The sequence below is a fragment of the Corvus brachyrhynchos genome, unplaced genomic scaffold (genome assembly GCF_000691975.1).
Source record: "Corvus brachyrhynchos isolate BGI_N302 unplaced genomic scaffold, ASM69197v1 scaffold443, whole genome shotgun sequence".
NCBI classification, from domain to species: Eukaryota; Metazoa; Chordata; class Aves; order Passeriformes; family Corvidae; genus Corvus; species Corvus brachyrhynchos.
In genome coordinates, this window is record NW_008237220.1 from 150,117 (window position 1) to 161,812 (window position 11,696).

At 47.3% G+C, this 11,696-nt stretch overlaps 2 protein-coding genes across 3 annotated transcripts; both read left to right on the forward strand.

Annotated features, from left to right (window-relative positions):
- Positions 1 to 1,028: 1,028 nt before the first annotated feature.
- ANP32E (acidic nuclear phosphoprotein 32 family member E) lies at positions 1,029 to 8,067 on the forward strand. Of its 2 annotated transcripts, none has more exons than XM_017728884.1 (6): positions 1,029 to 1,203; positions 1,730 to 1,852; positions 2,541 to 2,703; positions 3,460 to 3,614; positions 4,486 to 4,537; positions 5,229 to 5,381. In XM_017728884.1, exons 1-6 carry the CDS (start codon positions 1,144 to 1,146, stop codon positions 5,357 to 5,359), a joined length of 684 nt encoding a protein of 227 aa, XP_017584373.1. In that variant the 5' UTR covers positions 1,029 to 1,143; the 3' UTR covers positions 5,360 to 5,381. The 2 variants fall into 2 exon arrangements, with proteins under 2 accessions (XP_017584373.1, XP_008627844.1); XM_008629622.2 differs by lacking the exon at positions 5,229 to 5,381 and adding an exon at positions 5,388 to 8,067 and having other exon boundaries at positions 1,030 to 1,203.
- A 2,007-nt stretch (positions 8,068 to 10,074) lies between these two features.
- Positions 10,075 to 11,581, forward strand: LOC108445358. Its single transcript, XM_017728883.1, has 2 exons — positions 10,075 to 11,296; positions 11,338 to 11,581. The coding sequence occupies exons 1-2, from the start codon at positions 10,180 to 10,182 to the stop codon at positions 11,403 to 11,405; spliced, it is 1,185 nt and encodes a 394-aa protein (XP_017584372.1). The 5' UTR covers positions 10,075 to 10,179; the 3' UTR covers positions 11,406 to 11,581.
- The last annotated feature ends 115 nt before the right edge of the window (positions 11,582 to 11,696 follow it).

An 11,696-nucleotide genomic window follows, 5' to 3' on the forward strand; every position in this document is an offset into this window, starting at 1 on the left:
TGGAATCGCGGGAGCGCACGTGCGCGGCGGGGCCACCCGCTGCCCCCGCCGCCTCCCCGGCCCCACGCGTGGCTCCGGAGCATCGCTTCCCGGCCTCCCCCTGAGGAAATGAGCGCCTGGTTCGTCCCAAGAGTAAAGTCCTGAGACGTTCGCTTTCCCTGACCTGGCGCATGTGGGTTTTGGGGGGAAAATCTGCCCAAAACTGTTGATTTAACCCACCGAGTCGTGTTTGCGGGTGGCAGGTACCCGGAGAGGCCTCTTCGCGCTGCCAGCGTGCGGCTGCCGGGGACGAAGCTGGGAACCTCACTCTGTCTCCAGCAGCTTTCCTTAAAACTCGGTGTTTGTATGGAATAATGGAGTCTTTTTAATGAAAGAAATAAAGTAATAGTGGGAAGCTGGCTTCGTGCCCCTGGGGGTCTGCAACACTCCCAAAATCTTGTTAGTGTGCAGGGAAGGGAAGAGTCACCTTGTGCCTGTCCTTTACCGAGTGGATGATCCACTCTGGATAAAATAATTTTAAAATAATTGGCTGCTTCTTGTTGCTGCTTCTGCAAGTATGCAACCTGTATTGATTATCGAGTGGCTTAGGCACAAGGAAATTATTTATTTGAACTCAGTTAATCTCCAGGACTCTCTGGGAAAATAATCTGGAGTCGGAAGGTTTTAGGTTCAGAGGGAAACTGGTTTTATGAGTTTGATTATGCACAGTTAAATGATGAGTCCTGAGGAGAAGTCAGCAGTTGGCTGCGTAATGGGCAGCTGATGCACCCTGGCTGCAGTGGTTCTGTGGGGACCTGTTCCAGTGTACTCCATCGGTGGAGTTTTGGGGTCAGCTGGCAGTTTTTGCAGAGTTTGATGTGTGCTTGGAGGAGGGGAAACTGCTGCATAATTTTAAAATTAGGTGGGTGTTGGTGATTTCAGGGCAGAAGTCTGGTCTGATTTTAAATCAAGCCCCAAACCAGCAGCCACTGCCCAGTCCCTGGGTTGGGGTTCAGGTGAGTGTGGGGGTTCGCTGCTGTGGCACCCACACGTGCCTCGCTGGCCTGTTTGCAGGTGACGGAGTTGGTGCTCGATAACTGCCGGTCCAGCAACGGGGAAATCGAAGGGCTCAATGACTCATTTAAGGAACTCCAGTTTCTCAGCATGGCCAATGTTGAGCTGACGTCGCTGGCCAAACTCCCCACGTTGAGTAAGCTCCGGAAGGTGGGTATCTCCTGGCTGCCCGTGCTTTGGGATGGCAAACTCATAGGTGACAAGCTGTGGTCGCACCTTTCAGCACTCGTGGCTGGACTTGTGTGGCGCTGAAGGTGCTTCATGGGCCTCTGAAATGTGTTTTTAAGATCTGAATAGTTGTGGGTGTCTCCAGTTGGTTATGGCGAGTTGGGCTTGGTCAGCGATTCTTGGGGCAGTAGCTGCTTGGCTGTGGACATTGTGAAGGTTGGCCATGCCTTGCTGACCAGGGGGCCTTGGTAAGAGGCCCTTGGGTTGCTCATTGCTGGCAGTGAACTCCAGTCCTGGTAACTTAAAACTGAGGTGCCCAAACCCGTGAGACTTTTAAGGAACAGTTTATAATTCGCAATTTAAAGGAACTTTTTGACAGCCAAAGCTTGTTACCTTGGGTGAGTCTTCAAAAGTGATTACACTCTTAAAGGGAGAACAATTAACAATGATGCAGCTGAATCTAAGGCTGAAAATCCAACTGTTTAATTCCTTTTTTTCTGTGCAATAGCTGGAGTTGAGTGACAACGTCATTTCTGGAGGCCTGGAGGTCCTTGCAGAGAGATGTCCGAATCTCACATATCTAAATCTAAGTGGCAACAAAATCAAAGATCTTGGCACTGTGGAAGCTCTTGTGAGTATGAAGTGGGAGGGGCTCTGGGGAGATTTAATAAATACGATTTTTTATCAAGAACCCTTAGTATTTTTGCAATGGATTGGTACAAAGGTTCGTCAATCTTGTGGTTGGTCCGGTCTGATGGACTCTGTGCCACGGTTATAGGACAGCTTGTGTAACCCCCCTACTGGAAAATGCTTCTGTGTCGGGAATGGGATGTCCCAAATCAGCGATGGTTTGGCTTGTTTCATTTTTGAAGAAAAAGTGGCCAAGGTGTGTTGTGCTGATTTCCCTGTGCTTGTTCGTTAAGGCGTGTTTGTCTGATGAGTTTTCATTAAACTGTGAAGTGACTCAGACACGGGTGGGATACAGCCGGGAGTGGGACAGTGAAGCAAAGAAGGGAGCTTCCAGTGGTGATCCATTTGCCCGTTTTTCTGGATGATTTGGGTTTCTGTCCAAAACTGGGCTCTGCACACATAACCCACCCCCCCAGCTGTGGGGGAGTGTGGGGGTTCGGGAGCTGTGTGGGAGTTGTTCCACGAGTGCCTTCATTGGGGATTCAGACACTGCCAGCAACTTGGACTGAACTTTGAGGGAGAATGACTAGAAATGAGGGATGAGGACGAAGTAAATTCAGTTATGCTTGGGCTGTGACCCTGCTGTATCCAGGAGCACCACGGGAAAAAACCTTTTCATTTATTTTCAGCAAAATCTGAAGAACTTGAAGAGCCTTGACCTGTTCAACTGTGAGATCACAAACCTTGAGGACTACAGGGACAGCATCTTTGAGCTGCTCCAGCAGATCACATACCTGGATGGGTTTGATCAGGAGGACAACGAGGCACCAGACTCAGAAGATGATGATGATGGTAAGTTCCTGAAACAAACGGGGTAGGAATGGGATGCTGGAATAAAGGTCTCAGTGTAGCGCAGGGAATTCCTGAGCACACGAGTGCAATTCTGCTTGTGTTCCTGAAGAGCAGAGCCCAGAGCGTGTTTGGTATTAATGCACTGATACAGAGCAAAAACTCCCATCAGAGGGTTCCAGTCCTGCAGAAGCCACCTAGGCTTAAGGGAATTGGACTAAAGACACTTTTGCAAAGGCACAAATATTCTCGAAGTTGTTGCCAGCTGTAAAGCCCTTTGTGCTACTGAGTGATACAGAGCGAGGGGACACGCACGCTATTTTGAATAAAAAATTACGACTTTACAGGGTTTGGTAATTGCTTCAGCCCCCTGCTTCAGTATAATACAATTTTTAGATCCAAAAGCATACATAGCTCCTTTTGGTCCCACCTTAGTTGCAATCCTTAAAGGGGGCTCTTCTGGCTGTCAGCCCCTTCTGCTGGCAGGGGTTTACATTTGTAGCTCCTTCAGACATCGAGAGTTTTGCCTGAAGCTTGTGATGGAAAAACACTGGGAGTCTTTCTTAGAGGAAAAAAAGACAAGATGTAACTTGGTTACAATTATGGTCATTTCCCATGTGTTGCCTGGATTTAGAAAAAAACAATAAAAATCCCCAAATCCTTCAGGAAAAAAACTATTAGAGCCAGCCCATCCTGCTATATTCAGAGAGGAGTGAATGGAACTGACCTTCTGTCCTATATGTGTGTCCTTCACTGCAGAAGGGGATGAAGATGATGATGATGATGAGAACGAAGCTGGGCCTCCAGGAGAATATGAAGAGGAAGATGATGAAGATGATGGAGCTTCAGATTTGGGGGAAGGTGAAGAGGAGGAGGAAGTTGGTCTTTCATACCTGATGAAAGAAGAAATTCAGGTAAAGTTTGTAAATTCTGCCAAATGCAGAAAGCAAAGAGAAGCTCCTGTGGGGTTCTGTGGTTATGGAAAACAGTTCTGGTACAGTTCCCAGAGCACAGAAAACAGCCACCTTTCAGAAGGTGATGAGTAGAGTCTTGTAGCTATAGACTGGTCACACAAATTACAGGACAGAAGTAAATCCCTGGGTCCTGGTCAGGTCCTCCTCTCTGATGGCTGCAGGGTCTCGACAGGAGAGCGTGTCTGGTGTGGGGTTTGTGTGTGCCAGCAGCACCCATGTTTTGGATCAAAAGCTCCTGTGGCCAGCCAGTACTGGCTCTTTGATAAGAGTTTGCTTCCTGTTGGAGTTAATGCGGAGTGGGTTTAATTCCAGTATTCCAAGGACAAATATCGGGGGCCTGTTTTCCCATTTTGACTTGTCACACTCCCGTGTATAAAATTCCACCAAGCAGAGGGACATAAAAACAAGACTTGAGTTTGTCGAATTCTCTGGAGCTGATTGTTAATTCGTTTGCATTTCTCATCTATCAGCTTTAGAACAAGACGAAAAAAACCAACACAACAACTTACTCATTTTCACAGAAACTTGGGAAGATGATGCTGTTGTACACTTTTTCCTCCAAGCCCTTACTGACTGCGGGTTCAAAGGAAATCTAGAGCTGCTGGCATTTGTCTCAGAGTTAATTTGTTAATAACCTTGAGCTGGCTTAAGGCAGTGAACAGTGGAGAAAAGCAAAGAAATGAGACTCTGGGGCTGACTGATGCCCTGGTGGGGAAAGTGCAGGGAATTCCTGGATTTCTGCTTGGGATCATCATGGAAGCAAGACTTTGATAAACAGCAATTGTAAAAATGTCTCCCAATTTTTGTACAGGATGAAGAGGATGATGATGATTATGTTGAAGGAGGTGATGAGGAGGAAGAAGGTAAGTGCTTAAGTATTCAAGTTGTGACTGAAACAATCAATTCTTTATAATTCTTTGTAGGGTTGGGACATGTGTGTTAACACAAAAACAAAATAAAAGTAAAGTAAAAGTGAGGAAGAAACAACAGTTTTCTGAAAGGAAAGACATTGTCTCTTAGGCATGCAGAGAGGAGCGGGACTCTGCTGTGCATCTTATTATTCACATACCTTGAAAATATCTCTCAAGTGCACCAGAGTCTCTGCTGGCAAAGCCTGACAGCCAGGAGCAGCTGGAGCTTTCCCTTTATCCAGCTGAAAGTGGCTTCTCCATAAGCAATTCTACTACAGGAACAAAGTTCTGTTTGCAAGAAGTGGCTTACTGGAGTATTTTTTAATAAGAGTTTTCATCAAAAATTCCACGTCTCTGTAAAGACAAATCCCAGAATTTGTCCCCAGCTGAGCTCCCATCTCCTCCACATGCTGGGCTCAGTGGAGCAGGTTTGGGAGCTGGATTTTCCACTTGTAAAAACGGGAATTCTGAGGGAGCAGTGCGAATTCTTCACTTAGTACAAATGCAGCCCTGGAGTCAGGGTGGGCCATTGGCCAGGGAACGGCTGCTGGGGAATTCACGGGTTGGAGGGGGCGGCGTTGCACTGCGGGCTCCCGCCAGCAGAGCGCACAGCGCTCCGCCCGAGCCCGGCCTTCTCCTGCAGAAAAACTCGGGCATGTTGTGCAGGATCCTGGTGCTGGTCACGCAGGGATGTTCCGCCAGGAACGCGTCTGCACCGCACACGCTCCCCGCTCCCGTCACCGGGCTGTTGGGTGCTGTGTGGGCAGAGCGTAATGGGCTGTGTGCATCCCTCTCTCCTTAGCAGAGGGCGTCCGAGGGGAGAAGAGGAAACGAGAGCCCGAGGATGAAGGTGAGGAAGAGGAAGATTAATTTGCAGGACCAGACTCTCCAGTTATGGAAGACGCAATAGTGATTATGCAGCTCTGTATGTCCATGTACCATAGATGTCCTGACAGAAATCCTATGTTAACTTTTTATAGCAGAAGTGTGGTTTTACTATTCCTGCCCCTTTTTATCATTCCAGATAAGCTCTGGTAGCCCATAGGGAACCTTCTGTAGAGAACAATTTTCAGCCCTATAATCACTGAAGCCATTGGCAAAAAAAAACCCCCCAGACTTTTCTTTGGAGCTCTTTAATTTCGTACAATCTTGCTGTGTTGGTCATTGTTAGCCCTGAATCCAACCCCATGCCACATGGGTTTAATACTGGGAGTTTTCATTCAGGATTTTAAAAGTTTTTACACTTAAAAAAGCTGAATAGAAAAATGTTCTACCGCAAATTCCCCACTCTCTTAAATCAGTTGACTCTAGGCCAAGATTTCCATGGATTCAACTGGAAACCCCCAACTGGATGACACCCATGGTTAAGTTTTTAAAAAAGTGACTCCTGTGATTTTTTTGAAGGCTCCTCTCTCTTTTGGGTGTTCCAGGGTAAAGCCACAGTGCGTTTCAGAAGATGTTTTTGTTTTCCTGCTTGCTCCAATGTTCAGTGTTTGGAGTATTCACTAGATTCCTTCAAGGGTGTATTTTGGCAAACTGAAAGAGTTGTGGTCCTTAAAGGGTTGCAATCCATAAATTTTCTCCCAAGTCCATTGTCACTGCAGGTATTAACAGAGTAACTATGTGTAGTTTTAAACCTTTTTGCTAGAAATCTTTGTTAAACCTTCACTCACTTTGCTCTTGCATTGTTATTCTGGGAATTCTGCACCACTCATGGCTATAAAATGTATAAAATAGATGAAATATGCATTTCTGATGCAGAAGTGAACGGGTAACTCCTCCAAGCGTGTTGTTTTCCACCCCCCCCCCCCCCCCCCCCCCCCCCGATTGGCCCTTCTCTGCACGTCACCTCTTAAACTGTTTAAATCTGGCTGTAGGCAAAACGCTTGGTTTGTGTATAACAGTTGGGAATATTTGGGGGTTTATATCGAGTGGCTGCAGAGACACGTCAGGAGCAAGCATGGGGGATGTGCAGAGAAGCTTTTTTTCTAGCAGCCTTTATAATTCCTAATCTGCCCCAATGTATCATCTTTCCTGTTGGAAACAAATTTTGACTTCTGGCATTCCTCCTTCAGGCATGATCTGGGTTTCACACAGTGTAGTCACGGTATCACACTGACTGACATTGTCTCACATAGGTCCTGAACCAAATATCACACACAGCTTTATTCCAGAGACTTATTTTTGTATCTGTCCTGGCTGTCACTAGCTGCCGGAAACTGGGGAGAGCCTGCGGGTGGGAAGAAGGAGGTTCCTGGGCCTAAGCAAGTCAGTCCCTCATCACCTGGTTGGTTCCCTGTGGATGTTCCTTGGGAATTTCACACACTAGTTCAGTGTGACCTCCAGCTCTTCAGTGGAGTTTAGATCGTGCAGGGTTGAAGTTCTGCAAAGCCCCACTCCCTGTGTGTGTGGTTTTTTCCCCCCAACTAGAGCCTTAACTCTGGGTGTCTCCTGTAGCTGTGTAGCGGGGCCGAACCTTCCCGGCCTTGAAGCGGAGTCAGGTGGGCAGTGGCACACTCGGGAACAACTGGCTCCTTGGGCTTTGTGTTTTTTAAGGAATATCTCTAAAGACACTAGAAAAGTCGTGGTGAAACTTCCTTTGCAGCCACAACCAAGTCCTGTGTTTGTGATGAGTCCTGGGCGGGTCAGTGCACAGCTGTCATGTCCTGGAGGCTCTGGGCGAGGCACTCACTCCGTGCTCAGCTTTGAGAGAAAAAGTGTTTTCCCATCCTTTTGCTCACTGTCTTTAGATTGAAACTCGTTATTTATAAGTGTGTACGTTAGAGCACCTCCATGTCAGGGTTTTACTTAACTGTTACTGATGCAGATAAAATTAGTTTTAAATGGAAAAAAAGAGTCTATTTTGATGGATTAAAATTATGTGGGTAGTGGGCTTGTTTGGATAAGCGAGTCCAGCTCCTGAGACCAGACAGAGTTCCCTAGGCCAGACTTCCCACTTCCCAAACACCCGCAGTGCCGTGCGTCAGCCACCACGTGGAACCTGAGCCCTCACAAACCCAACTCCCCAAGAATCTGTTTGTCCCAGTGTCACCATCCCCGGTCCCTTGTCCTCCGCTCGGCATGCAGCAACAGCGTTTTTTAACGAGGAATTCAGAGCCTCCAGATAACTTTTGAAACTTTTTTGCTTGGTGGGTGGTCTTTTCATGCAAATACGTCAGGGTGGGTTTTATATTTTGTAGAGGTTTTGTCCTATTTTAATGCTCTTTGTATGGCAGTCTGTATATAGTGTGGTTCGGTTCCTTCTCCGACTCTTTCCTGAAACTTTGGAGTAACTGATTTTGTGCAACTGTGTTTTGAATAAAGCCATGACAGTGTTAAATTAAAGACAACAGCCCTGCAGCACTCTTCTGGTAACTTTTAGTTGTAACAAAACATGTTTCTTCCCCATGTGTGCTGTAAATTTTAAATTAAAAAGTTTTCAAACCGAATTATTTCAAATAAATTGAGACTATTGTATTGGATTACTTCTCGGGGTATGTCCACCTGTGGAGAATAGAACGTTTCTCAAGGAATGGAGTAAGAGGGAATTTTCTTTCCTGTTACGTTTAAGTGGGGTGGAAACCTGCAGAATTGGTGTGTCTTTCTGGGGATGGAATTTGGATGTGTGGTGCTTTAGTCCTTGGTAACGTTGTAACAGTTGAGGATGTTCTGGAGAACCTGGATGGTTCCCTGAGTGCTTCCAGGTGAGTTTAACACAGATGTCATCGACATCCGACTCTGGGTGAGTCTTGAGATCTGCTTTTCACAGATCCTGCCTTGTGCCTGGCAGCCTGAGCCAAGTCTGGTGCTGAATTATTCCTCACACAAGAACAATGTTTAAAAAAACCCTGCTGCTCCTCCCGAGCTAGAGAGAGCATTGTTTTATCTTGGCATTAGTCCAGCATTCCCGGCAAAAATCCCTTGGATGCACTTGAGAAAGCCCTTGGCAAACAGGCTTTTCTGCTGCTGGATGAGCAATTAGGCAAGAAATGGGTGGTGACTTTCTGGGATATTTTATTTAGTTAGTTTTAAAGGGTGGGGAAGAATTGCAGTTCCAGCTGAAGCCCCACACTGGCGCCTCTAACCCTGTGCACCCATTTCCCTCTGGATTTGGAGCCAAACAGGGAACCTGAATTTCAGGATGACTTTAAACAAGTTAAATCCCTCCTTTGGGAGTGCGGGTGGGTGAGGTAAAACCAGGCTGTCATATGGTACTTTGATGGCAAAGGAGAGAGGAAAAAGCTCGAGTGCTGTCGGGGCACATCTTCAAAGCCAGGAAAAACCTGCGGTGTGGCTGATGGGCTCCTCGGCTTGTCAGGACGTGTGTGGAACCGGCTCTCCCTGCCCCAGCTTCTGTTTACACAGCTCACCTGCTGCCACAGCGCCAGGCACCTGTCGCTCCCGGGCTCTCGGGATAGGATTGAGCAGGGACCAAGGGATGCGGCCGCTCCCCATGGTCCAGCAGCGGCCCAGCCTGCCGACTGTCCTACTGGGCAGCCCCCCTGCCCTCCGTTGTTGCAGTGGGCGGAAGCCGTGCGGCGGGCGGCCGGGCCGCTTCTTCCGCCCTGCTCCTTCCTCCTCCTCCTTCTCCTGGGGCTTTTGTCTTGTGGTACCCCTTCTTGCTCCTTCCCCGGCCCTTATCTCCCCCTCCCAGTGGTGCTGCTTCCCGTCCTCTTCCTTCCTCAGGGGTCGCGGCGCTGTTAAAAGCAATAAATGTTTATTAAACTATGAAGGTTCTCCTCTGTGGTTGAAGGAGAAGATGCTTGCAAAATTACGTCCATATAACCGAAACCATATGAATTGTTAAAGATGTGCCTTTGCAGCTTGTAAAATATGTGTTGCCAAATATGGACTGTTTCCGCTTACAAGGTATGTAAGTAAAGAGATATTATGCCAAATATGGAAGAGAAAGATAAAGGTCATAAAGAGGACAGAAGAGGAAGACCTCTTACTTCAGCCTCAACGACCACCAGGAGGCAGAAAAGACCCCCTAGCAAAAAAGTGGCACATGCGTGTAAGAAGCCGCAATCTACAAGCGGAAGAGCAATACAGGAACGAGAAAGCGGAAACAACACAGTATAAAAGGACAATAGTTAGAAGCATAAGCGTGGCAGTTGGTGGAGCTGCTTTTGCTCACATTCTACTTGCTTAATTATTAATAAATTCCATCTAGGAAAACCAAAGTGTGTTATTATTTGTTATATAAATTATAACAATTTGGTGCCGTGACTCGGATGGGAAGATAGCGCTCTACCGTTCCTCAGGGAGGCGCCCCGAGGTATTCCTCGGCCCAGGGACTGGTGGTGCGCTTGCCCCCACGCCGACGAACCTAAATTCTAGAATGGTGAGCAATTGAGAACCGGTCAAATCCCATAAAGTTTAGTGCACTAAAGTCCGGACGAAGACGCAGGGACACGTGAATATTGAGATACCGTTCGGGCAGGATTGGATTCCTGAGATATAACGATTGAGAGGTTCGAAATATTGAACCAAGCGAGTGCGGACCCTTTAGTACTACGTTTCCCGACTCCCGCGAGGGACCGGGCTAGGAATAAGGGGAGCGAGTGTGTGCGTGTGTGCAGATATCTCAGAAGATGGGGGCGAAGGGCAGCAAGCCTTCGGTCCCCATGGGGAGGGTCCCAGCAGGGAGGGCCCCAGTGATACCCCAAAACACCCCCCTAGCATTCATGCTAAATAATTGGAAATACCTCCCTAGTTCACCCGGGAAACACAAAGCCAGAATGATAGAATTCTGTACTAAAATATGGGGAGGAAAGAAAATACAAAAGAACGTGATTTGGCCAGTTTTTGGGTCAGATGAAGATTGGGTGCGACAACAACTTAACCTGTGGGTAAACAGTAAAAGTCCGCTTGACCCAGAAGAAAGTGCATATGCTGCAATGTGGCTAGAAAAACCCCAGGTAGCTATGTTTCCCTTAAATGAGAGAAAGAAAGAAAGGAAAGAAGAGCAGGAAGATGAGCTATTATTGAATCCACCCCCATATGTGCCCCCGGCACAGGCACCGGAGGCACCGCCACCGCCAATTCCCCTCGATGCACCAATTAATGCAGAGCGAGTGTCCCCCATTACAGTCAGGAGGAGAACTAGAAATCAACGAGAACAAGCTCAGATGTACCCACTAAGAGAGGTACCTATGGGAGGACCCCTACCCGGGATCGGATATGTTACTGTCCCTTTAAATTCAGGAGACTTACGAGAATTCAAGAGAACTGAAATGGGGAGTTTATTAGATGATCCATTAGGAGTAGCTGAAAGGCTAGATCAATTCTTGGGACCCAGTCTCTATACCTGGGGGGAGATGAACTCAATATTAAGCCAGCTGTTTACATCCGAAGAAAAAGAAATGATTAGGAGGGCTGGCATGAGAATATGGGATGCCCGTCATGCCCAAGGACCGCAGGCAGACACTAAATGGCCATTACAGAATCCCAACTGGGATAACCAGAATGCCGAACATAGGGTCCACATGGGGGATCTAAGAACTATAGTGATTCAGGGAATCAGAGAAGCCGTACCCCGTGGCCAGAACATTAGTAAAGCTTTCAATGACAGACAACGAAAAGACGAAAGCCCCACTGAGTGGTTAGAGAGATTGAGAAAAGCCCTACAGTTATACTCCAGAGCGGATCCAGCAAGTCCTTTAGGACAAGCTGTCTTAAAAACTCACTTTGTAGCGAAGTCCTGGGACGATATTAGGAGAAAACTTGAAAAGCTGGAAGATTGGCAGGATAGAGGGTTAGAAGAACTATTGAGAGAAGCCCAGAAAGTGTACGTGCGGAGAGAGGAAGAGAGCAGTAAACGACAAATAAGAATGATGGTAGCAGCGGTCAGGGAGGATAGAAAAGGACGACCAGAAGGATTCCGGGGAAGGTCAAATGTAGTAGAAAAGAAGGAACAAGGAAACTGTTTTTATTGTGGAAAGAGAGGACATATAAAAAAGAACTGCAGAGAACGAATCAGAGACGAGGGAATATTAAAGGCAGAATAGGATAGTCAGGGGCTCTATATATTAGGGGACCGGAGTCATCAGGAGCCCTTGATAAAATTAAAAATAGGTCCCCAACGTCAGGAGTTCACCTTTCTAGTAGA

Excerpts from the sequence above, each read along its gene's own strand:
- ANP32E (XM_017728884.1), top strand. The coding sequence starts at position 1,144 with ATGGCCAATGTTGAGCTGACGTCGCTGGCCAAACTCCCCACGTTGAGT. Across the intron at positions 1,204-1,729 it reads CGTTGAGTAAGCTCCGGAAG|CTGGAGTTGAGTGACAACGT; the intron begins GTGGGTATCTCC and ends TCTGTGCAATAG. Across the intron at positions 2,704-3,459 it reads CTCAGAAGATGATGATGATG|AAGGGGATGAAGATGATGAT; the intron begins GTAAGTTCCTGA and ends CCTTCACTGCAG.
- LOC108445358 (XM_017728883.1), top strand. The coding sequence starts at position 10,180 with ATGGGGGCGAAGGGCAGCAAGCCTTCGGTCCCCATGGGGAGGGTCCCA. Across the intron at positions 11,297-11,337 it reads TGTAGCGAAGTCCTGGGACG|AGAGGGTTAGAAGAACTATT; the intron begins ATATTAGGAGAA and ends GATTGGCAGGAT.